At 41.4% G+C, this 10,870-nt stretch overlaps 1 protein-coding gene across 1 annotated transcript; it reads left to right on the forward strand.

Moving 5' to 3' along the window:
- Window positions 1-1,788: 1,788 nt before the first annotated feature.
- LOC103644030 (uncharacterized) lies at window positions 1,789-9,322 on the forward strand. Its single transcript, XM_020544302.1, has 3 exons — window positions 1,789-1,855; window positions 1,950-5,143; window positions 9,033-9,322. The coding sequence occupies exons 1-3, from the start codon at window positions 1,789-1,791 to the stop codon at window positions 9,189-9,191; spliced, it is 3,420 nt and encodes a 1,139-aa protein (XP_020399891.1). The 3' UTR covers window positions 9,192-9,322.
- The last annotated feature ends 1,548 nt before the right edge of the window (window positions 9,323-10,870 follow it).

Consider the following 10,870-nt stretch of genomic DNA (forward strand, 5'->3'; position numbering starts at 1 on the left):
AGAAAGGCGAGACCTGCTCGTGGGCCAAATTCCTTATTGGCCTAGTCCCTCTTCCCCCTCAGCCAACCAGATTACTGCGAATGCGGCCCACCTCCCATCTCTGCGCCGACATGTGGGCCACCAGCGTTATCCGTGCCTATTAGACTCGGGCTTCTACCATGAGTAGGGATGAAAACGGTCGGAAAAGTTCGGTAAACACTAAAACCATTACCGTTTTTCATATTTTTTATCGGAAACAAAATAAAAAACGGTAACTCCGGAAACGGAAATGATATCGGTATTTCAGAAACATCGGAAACGAAAGTTCGATGCGGAAAATACACCGGTAATGGTCGAAATCTAAAATATGATCGGTAAATATATCAAACTTCACAATACAACACAATTGATAAAAGATCATAAAGACCACAAGTTCACAATTCATGATATAACAAGTTCATAATATAACAAGTTCACAAGGATCACAAATTTATAATATAAAAAGTTTACAAAGATCACAAGTTCACATATAACAAGTTCACAGTATAACAAGTTCATAAAGATCACAAGTTCACAGACTCAAAGTTCACAATATCCACTCGATTTAGCTAACATGGCATGCTTAATCATGAAATATTTTTTCCTCACATAAAGAGTTTTTTCACAGACTCGCAGGAAAACCCTAAAATCTAGTGTGTGGAAAAGACAGACTGTCGGCTCTCTATCATTATATATTACTAATACATAACATGTGCATAGAAAATGGTGGATTCGTTCGAGAGGCCAAATCGTTAATCTCAACTGCCTTCCAACATCATCTATCCCCAAAAAATCTTAAAGCGTCCAAAAAATTAAAAAAATAAGTAATCCTTATCTAGAGACATACAGGCGATGCGAAAAAATCACATGTTGGAAAATTCCGAAAAAAAATTCCGAGATACAATTCCGAAAAAATCTGAGACATAAATCTGGTAATTTCTGACAAAAATCGGTAAAAGGAAACGATCGGTAACACACCACACCGATTCTTATTTCTGATACCGATTCCGATAGAAAATTCCGAAACCTGATTCCGTTTTTGAAAAATACCGTTACCGGTGAATCCGATCGAAAAATTTCGAAATCGGTTTCCGGAATTCCGAAACCGTTTTCATCCCTAGCCATGAGGGCCCACCCGGCCAGCATCTCGCGCGTTGACGAATCCGTCGCTGACTAGCGGGACCGAGCGCCAGTCGCTCGCTCCCCACATACGTATATCTTCCGTAGGCTGTCGTGTGGGGCCGAGATGGTAGGTTCATCTTCCCCGATTTCCAGCCGTATTTCTTGTAACCGTAGAAAACAGTGGTGATGCACTCGCCTGTAAATTTCATCCTCATCCGAACTCTCCCAAGGGGGATATAAAATCTCGTGCCCTACGACCCCCGTTGGCCCTTTGGCCGTCTAACCAGTGCCTCCGTAATCCACCATCACCGTGAGGCAGAGAACCGATGGGAGGGGGAGTGAGAATGCCGCCAGGGGCGATTCGAGCATGCGACGCCGGCAGGACATCACTATGAGGCTTGGGAAGTTTGCCGAGCCCTCAGGAATGTGTTCGTGAAATTCTCGAAGGAGGAACGCCACCAGGCTCACCGAAATTTCTCACTGTGTCTGCTACGTCGTTGTGGATCCGCCCTACGCCGAGGACGAGACATAAGCACCACTGAATTCACGATAGGGATCTTCTCAACTGTTTCGTCTTGGTCCATACGTCGTGTAGCGTGTGTCGGATGGGAGTTTGCTCTCTTGGGTTGAGTGTTACCTGCTTCAGCCATGGCACCGCCGCAGGATTTGTGCGTTACCGCCTCTGCAATGGTTGGGCCGCCGTGGGGGAGTCGAGGTGATGCTGGCCATTGATACAAAGTCTAGCGACAGAGATTACATCACAGTGTATCCGTTCGCGGTGTCAATCTGATCCATTGGTTTGGTCACAGACGGGTCAGGGTTCTTTCTGGTCTGTGTTGAGGTTCGCTACGGCGACACGCGCTCACGTCCCAGCGAGCTCACCTCGTCGGCGGCCAAGGGCATCATCTGCACGGAGATTGCAAGGAATCGAAGATGTCTCCGTGACTCCATCGTCATGAGCAGTGGGCGGCCGCGGCGACGAGCGACAACAGAGCTTCAAGGAAAGGTACGCGTCAAGCCTGTCGATGAACTTCGGAGACGGTGGGCGTCAGGTTCGAATTCTACTTTTTCCCGTGATGAAACTGCTTTGACAGAAGAACTAGATTTGGATGTAGACAGAATACAAGATGAAGTAAAACTCAATTGGCTCACACCAGATATTGCTCTACGTGTTGATGCTGATCCCCTTAAGGACCTACGGGTGAAGGGCTCCATCTCACGTTTTTGGGGATATGGCGATGAGTGCAATGAGGATTATCTGCAGGAGTCTGGATCAGTTGAAACACCATCCAAATCATTGATTGTAAAAAAGGCATATATGGCTGGATACTCCTTTCAGGATTTGGTTCAGGCAGATCGATATCTTGACAGCTCTACTATCAGTGCACAAGTATCTGCCATTGAAACACCATCTGATTTGGGGAGCAAAGGCAAATTCGTCAGAAACCTACTGACAGACCTTGTTACAAACAAAAAAAAGACAGGTAAACCATGGCAAGGTCCCCTTCCGGCTCCAAGGATTTCTCCACCTTTAACACTTGCAGACTGTCCGTTCCGTGTTAATCATAGATTCCAACGAATTGGTGAGCAGGGATCAGGTAACATGGTGACAATCAGTGACCAGAGCTGGGGAAGGAAGAGTGATGCTGCTCAAAATTTGAAACTCCACGCGAGATTTCAGGCTTCAGTTACAGAAGGCAGCACCTCAAAAAAAGGAAACACCAAGTTCAGGCCAAATTGGGCCCTTGCACGCCTGTTGACCAGACGGGGCAAGTTTTTTGGCAAAGCCCAGCCCACAAACGTTTGCCCCAAAGGTGTCATACCCTACGTACCACCACTGCCCAGATTTGCAGCCGCCGTCAATTCTCCTACTCTCCCAGTTTTGCCTTCACACAAGCCACCATACAAATCTTACGCCGAGGTTGTGAGACGAGGGGTTAAGGCAATGGAGGACAGAGGCAAAACTGGATTCTCTGGATATGGAGCAGGCAGAGCTTTGGGTCACAATGAAGGTGATCGAATGGAGCTTCGGCTAGGACAGGTCCAGGGGAACAACGCTGGCTTTGGGCAGGGAAGTGGACCTTTTCAGCCGGCAACAATGCTTGGGGGTAATTGCCAGCAGATTGCTCCAAATTTTGGAGGTTCGTTTTTTGGGCAAGGGAATTTGGTGTTTGGTCAGCGCTTGCAAGGTTCGCAGTTAGGGTTCAATCAAGGATTTGGTGGCAGCACTGGAGGCAATAGGGATTTGTCTTGGACACATGGGCGAGATCATCGTGCTCGGTCTGCGCATGCACCCCGTGCTGGGAAGTTCAGTGCCAACAAACATGTTGTAGAGGGTGGGAAATTGGAGAATTCTCTGCAACACCAGGGGCAGCGCACCAATAAAATGATGCAGAACAATGCTGAACCTGAACCTATGAAGCTGAATGCAAAACGGATAATGGAAGAAATGGTTGACAATAGGCATGACAAAAAAAGGATGGAGAAGCAAGATGAGAATGTAATAGTTCAGGATGCTATAAAGATCACTCCAGGGATTGAGGCACCAAAAGGTAAACCAAAATGGTGTTTCCGGTGTAGAACTAAGGGGCATGCTACAACAGAATGTACCGCGATCCTTTTCTGCAATATATGTGAGGGAGGTGATCATGTAGCAGCCACTTGCCCCATCAAGAAAAAACCTCGACCGGTGGCTCTCTCAGTCGGTTATGCTGTGGATGGTTTAGGTTTCTTTCATATTCCACATGGGCCGATTTCTACTACCAAAAATGAAAAGAATATGGCACTAATCAAAGTTATAGGAGGTGCACTTCAACAAGCAGATTTGGTTGCCCACTTACAGCGGCTGGTGCCTGGAAAGTTTGAATGGGATGCGCAACTGCATGCACCAAATAAATGGGTAACATCCTTTCCTTCAAAAGTAGAATTAAAGCGAACAGTGAATTTTGGTTCTGCTGATCTAAAGAATGGCTTAGTGTTAAAATTTGAAGAATTTGAGGAGGAATACTTTGGAGTGGAACTGCCTCGTGTGTGGATGCGGGTACTGAATTTACCTAACGTACTTCGAACATATGAGGTGTTGTGGGCTATTGGAACGATGATTGGAGCTACTACAAAGGTGGATATGATCACTACTCGAAAGAGTAATTTTGGTCGATTTGAGGTGGCTGTTCTAAACACATCAATAGTGCCTACACAGATAGATGTTGTCATTGGCACAAGATGGTTTGAATTACAACTTCAAATTGAGAGCACAAGTTCTTCTTCAGGGACAAGAACGACTGAGGATAATGGTAACGCTAATGGCGACAATCAGGAAAAAGGCAATGACTCAGAAATGAAGGATGAAGAAGCTGGTGCTAAGGATCATAAGTCCTCTCATTCAAATGTTTCTTTTTCAGTTAAAGGAGCAGGGACCTCTAAAGGACAGCAGGTTGATGATGGTTCCATTGAGGATTTAGAGGAAGATGGTTTATTGGATGTTGGTTGGGAGGTGGCAGATGGTCCTACTACTGATTTACCCTCTGAATTGTATCTAGATAATTATGTAGTCCAAAAAGACAACAACAATATTCAAATTCAGAAAAATATGGGCAATGATGTTGAGCAGATGCAACCCCATGTACAGGCTAATTTAAGGAAAAATCGCTTGTTCACAATCAGTGAAACACATGCTGAATCACAACCTACAACAATACAAACAAAGCAAAACCAGAAAGAAGATGATCGCGGCATCGAAGCTACTGCATCAGATGCCCTAGGTCCTTTGCTAGATAGGGCCTTGACAGAGCTTAAAGAAAGGCAGTTTCCACATAATGGCAGCACAGAGGATGGTCAAGTTCTAACTGACAACCAGCTACACACTCCACCATACCAGGTGAAAAAAGCTATAATGCTAGGACACCGAAGAGGAGGAGTAAAAGGAGGGAGGACTCTGTCAACGAAGATTCCATCGAACGTGCTGAAAGGTTGGTGGCAAAAAGGAATTTGGAGAATTCTAAAGGTAACACTTTTAAGAATTCAGTTTTATCCTTTTCTGATGAACAAATTACTGAAAAAGTCACGAACATCGGTATCTCTTTAGGAAATAATGATGCTTTAGTTAAAAAATCAGTCAATTTACTTAGGTCCATTGAAAAAATTAGATTTAAAAGACCTCCTGTTAAAACTGACCAGGATAATAAGACAAAATTAGATGAATCTGATGAGGACATTGATTTGAAACCTCTAAGTCTTGTGTGGTGACTTAACAGAGGAAATCATGGATAGTCAGGTTGAAGAAAATATTTTGGTACACAATCCTCAAAGGAGAAAGAATTTTAATTCTGTTAAAAAGAAGAAAAGCCAAACGTACCCGACAAGAAACCAAATACATATTTCTCGATGAGAGGGATGTTTTGGAATAGCAGAGGTCTACGTGACTTGGCTAAATCTACTTTTTTGTATGATACTTCATTAGAATATGATCTTGATTTTGTCGCCTTGCTTGAAACAAATAGGAAAGACTTTTCTAATGAAGTCTTAACAACATTTTGTGGAGGTAGAGACTTTCATTGGTACTGGAATCCACCAAAGGGTAGGTCTGGTGGGATCCTTTTGGGTATCAATGCTCTTACCTTTGACATCATAGATTTTTGGAAGGGAGAATTCTCAATCAAAGTGCACTTAAAAAACAAAAGTGACGGTTTTCGTTGGGTTTTGATGGCTGTTTATGGAGCAGCTCAACCCGAACACAAAGACCGTTTTTTGGCTGAGTTTGTAAGTGCTAGTAGTAATGAAATTATTCCGATGATGGTAGGTGGAGATTTTAATATTATTAGAAACCCCTCAGAAAAAAACAATGATAGGTTTTGTAGCAGATGGCCTAATCTCTTCAATGCGTGCATTGAATCTCTCAACCTAAAGGAACTTGAGCTTTCGGGCCGTAAATTTACTTGGGCTAGCTCGGGTTCAAACCCTACTTTTGAAAAATTGGATAGAATCCTGGTAAGCACAGAATGGGAACAAAAATTTCCTCTTTCCACCGTGGAAGCGTTATCTAGAAATATCTCAGACCACACACCGTTATTGGTACAAACCGGTGAGCCATCTCATAGAGGAAATAATCCAAGGTTCAAATTTGAACTGGGTTGGCTCTATAGAGATGGATTTCATGATATGGTGGTAGATATGTGGGGAAGAGAAACTCGAGGACGCTCACCTATGGAAAGATGGCAGAATAAAATTAGAACTTTACGGCGCCATCTAAGGGGTTGGGCTAAAAATATATTAGGTGAAAAGAGGAAAAAGAAAAAAACTCTTCTAAATGAACTAGATGTTATTGATAGAAAATCTGAAATTTCAATGCTATCGCCACAAGAGTGGGAATACAAGCATTATCTCAATGCCGAATTATCTAAGTTGCTTAGAGAACAAGAGATTTATTGGATCCAGCGTTCTAAAACAACAAATGTGTTAAAAGGCGACGATAATACTAAGTATTTCCATTTACTAGCAAACGACAGACATAGAAAGACTAGGATTTTTCAGCTTGAGCAGGAGGAGGGAGTAATAATAGGACAAAACAACCTTAAGGAATACATCACTAAATACTATAAAAAACTTTTTGCTGAGCCTGAGTCTAACCATTTCAGTTTAAACGAAGAGTTATGGGGTGACATCCCACAAGTGTCAGATAGTGAAAATGAATTACTCACAGAAGAGTTTAAAGAGGACGAGATTAAAAAGGCATTTTTCCAAATGGAACATAATAAGGCACCAGGTCCAGATGGTTTCCCAGCTGAATTTTATCAAGCCTTCTGGGACATCATCAAAATAGACCTAATGGCGCTATTTATGGAATTCCATAAAGGAAATTTACCACTGCATTGTCTCAACTTTGGTGTGATTGCACTATTGCCAAAAAAGAAGCTCTTAAAATACAACAATACAGGCCGATTTGTCTTCTAAATGTCAGTTTCAAAATCTTCACCAAAGTGTTGACAAATAGAATATCGGTTGTAGTCGATAAAGTTATTAAACCTTCACAATCTGCTTTCATTCCGGGAAGGTATATCATGGATGGAGTAGTTACTCTACATGAAACAATTCATGAGATGCATAGGAAAAAGAAGAATGGAATAATCCTTAAATTAGACTTTGAAAAAGCATATGACAAGGTTAAATGGCCTTTTATGCAACAAGTTCTAAGGTTGAAAGGTTTTTCTTCTACCTGGTGCTCCTGGATACAACAAGTGGTAACCAAGGGGAGTGTAGCGGTAAAGGTTAACGATGACATCGGTCACTACTTTCAATCAAAAAAAGGGGTTAGACAAGGAGATCCTTTGTCACCTATACTTTTTAACATTGTTGTAGATATGTTGGCCGTGTTAATCACTCGTGCTAAAGATTTAGGACAATTTAGAGGAGTTGTTCCTCATCTGGTTGATGGAGGATTATCTATTCTCCAGTATGCTGACGACACTATCATTTTTATGGAAAATGACATTGAAGAGGCCAAGAACATGAAGCTAGTGCTGAATGCATTTGAGCAACTTTCTGGCTTAAAAATTAATTTCCATAAAACTGAACTTTTTTGCTATGGTGCAGCTCAAGAATCAGAGAGGGAATATTCTCAGATCTTTGGATGTGACATGGGAATATTCCCCTTCCGATATTTAGGCATTCCGATGCACCATAGAAAATTAAAAAATACGGACTGGAAAGAGGTAGAAGAAAGATTTCAGAGAAAACTAAGTGCGTGGAAAGGTAAAATGCTTTCGATTGGAGGAAGGCTCGTGCTGATAAACTCCATCTTGAGCAGTCTTTCAATCTTCATGTTTTCTTTTTTTGAGGTCCCACGTACGATTCTCAAGAAGCTAGACTATTATAGATCTAGATTCTTCTGGGAAGGCGAAGGTCACAAAAAGAAATATAGACTGACCAAGTGGAGTATTATTTGTACACCAAAAGAATATGGTGGTCTTGGCGTGTTAAATCTTAACTTGCAAAATAAATGCCTCTTAAGCAAATGGCTTTTTAGATTAATTAATGAAGATGGAGTGTGGCAAAATTTACTTATGAACAAATACTTGAGGAACAAAACCATTACTCAAGCTCAATACATGCCCGGAGACTCTCAATTTTGGTCTGGACTAATGAAAGTAAAAGATGACTTCTTGAGACATGGGCAGTTTAAGCTAGGGAATGGTACTCAGGTGCGTTTCTGGGAGGACAAATGGATTAGTAACACATCCCTCAAAGACCTATATCCAAATTTATATAATATTGTTAGAAAGAAAAAAGACACAGTTGCAACAGTGCTGCGATCTCAACCATTAAATGTATCTTTTCGGAGATCCTTGGTGGGACAAAATTTGATAGCATGGCACCAAGTGGTAGCAAGAGTCATCAACGTCCAACTTACCACTCAAAGAGATACGTTCTTTTGGTCCTTACAGAAACATGGGAGATTCACAGTACGATCTATGTATAAAGCCTTTATTGCTCCACATATTGTACAACAAAACCATCCCATCTGGAAGCTAAAATTACCTTTGAAAATTAAGGTATTTATGTGGTATTTGATCAAGAACATTGCTCTAACTAAAGATAATCTAGCGAGAAAACATTGGAAAGGGAGTTTAAAGTGTTGTGGATGCAGTTTAAATGAATCCGTTCAGCATCTCTTCTTGGATTGTTGTGTTGCTAGATGCATTTGGAGAGGGGTACAAATCTCCTTTAACATATCACCACCTTTAAGCATACAACATATGTTTGGAAACTGGTTGAATGGGGTGGATGATACACTTAAGTACAAAATCTGGGAAGGAGCATGCACCTTGTGTTGGGCAATATGGCTATGTCGAAATGATGTGATTTTTAACAATATACTAGTTTCTACTCCTATGCAGGTAGTGTTCAGAGGAACCCACTGGATAAGACAATGGTCCGTGTTGCAAAAAGAGGAAAACATGACACAAATCAAGTGGGGATGTCGTGCGCTTGAGACTACAATGATGCAAATTTTCTCATACAACGGATGGAGTTTTAGTAATCGAATTGGTTTTTAGTAGATTTCGAAATATGGTTGTTCTTGAGATATTAAACATCATGTGTTTTGGTTTGAGATGTAATAATTGAACAGCCACATGCATCTATTGGTGCAGAAGCTGGAATATTTCAATATATTCCCCATTCTAAATAAAAAAATACCGGTTCAGGTTGGTGAATCATATCTCGCAGATTGGGATGTAACGGTCCTAGTTTGCACCACGTTTTACAGCTAAGGCGGGATCTAATCCAAGCCCTCGACTAATGATCTGATGGCTCAGAATCACGCGTACCCCTTCGTTGTGGGCGATTTTATTAAATAGTCCCTGTGTTTTATACTATTTGGCCCGCCGTCCATGCCTAGTCAATAGTAACCGCAGATAAATCCAGATTTTTTACACCAAGCACCATGCCATCTCTATAAATCGTACCCACAGGCCATTTTAATCAAATAATTAAACAAAAAATGAATAAACCGCAGCAAATCGAGGATCGGGTCCTATTGCCATCTATATTACCAACATCCAAGAAGTCCCTAAACCAAAATGGATAGAGGAAAAACAAAGCGTAGCACACAACTTAAATACTTAATTAAGCAAAAGAGAGTATTTAGGGACAACCATAACACTCTATATACAACCTACTATAGGTTGCTTTTTCATCGCAAGAGGAGACATGCATGTGGCCCACTTCATAGGTGAGCCTAGAGATGACAATGGGGAATTCCCCGTCGGGGGTTATCTCACCATCCCCATCCCCGCGAGGCAAGGAAATCCCCATCCCCGTCCCTGTGAACTTCAACGAGGGAGAATTTTCCCCATCCACGTCTCCGCTGAGGGATTTTTCCCATGGGGTTCCCCGCCCCCGCTTAAAACATGTATTGAACAACTCACCATTACACGACATGACATTATAAAACAATCATTATAATAGAATATATGTACTAAACTACTTACCCACATAACATTAATGCAATTAAATTACACAGTACTTCGTACTTCCAACCAGTAAAGAATAAAGATCAAAGGACAATACACTTGTAAGCATAGTTAATTCATACTAAATTCATATTGTTTATGTTGCTGACAGCTCACTCACACAGGCAACAACAACTAGTCAATAACATATTACATAAGTTCATGCCTAGCTATAACAGAACCAAATTGCCATATGACAGTATTTAAAAGGCATTGCATGGAGCTATATAGCTGCTAACAGAGCAACTATCCAAAAGAATCTCCAAAAGTTTATAAGGTCATAGTAGCTAAATATCCTAAAGGTGATTTCCTAGAGGCAAAATAGAAGACAACAACATGCCAACAGCTAGGACCATGCTCCATCGTCCATCCTCAGCGTTACAACACACATACATCCGATCTTTAACTCAAACCGGTGCAAGACCTTACTCGCAAACAATAATAAAACAGATACAAATTAGTTAGGTTTTTCACAAGAAAAAGTAACACAGTTCATAGTCAATATTAACTTTGGAGCACAATACCTTAGTATCATCTTCGATTTCTTGAAGACAAGTCCAAAAGCTTGCAGTATCTTCATTACCACCTACACAAGACATTAAGAAATATGTTGTAGCCCGCGAGAATTGTATAATTTATTGAATTGTGCAATATGCATGAATAGGACAACAATCTCACCTTGATACATGTTGCCCAGCCAATCTTGTGAACACATTAAGGCC

Source organism: Zea mays, chromosome 1, assembly GCF_902167145.1.
Source record: "Zea mays cultivar B73 chromosome 1, Zm-B73-REFERENCE-NAM-5.0, whole genome shotgun sequence".
NCBI lineage: Eukaryota > Viridiplantae > Streptophyta > Magnoliopsida > Poales > Poaceae > Zea > Zea mays.

Coding starts and splice junctions, on each gene's coding strand:
- LOC103644030 (XM_020544302.1), top strand. CDS start 1,789: ATGGCACCGCCGCAGGATTTGTGCGTTACCGCCTCTGCAATGGTTGGG. Junction 1,856..1,949: donor GCCGCCGTGGGGGAGTCGAG/GTGATGCTGGCC, acceptor GTTTGGTCACAG/ACGGGTCAGGGTTCTTTCTG. Junction 5,144..9,032: donor GAATTTGGAGAATTCTAAAG/GTAACACTTTTA, acceptor ACTCCTATGCAG/GTAGTGTTCAGAGGAACCCA.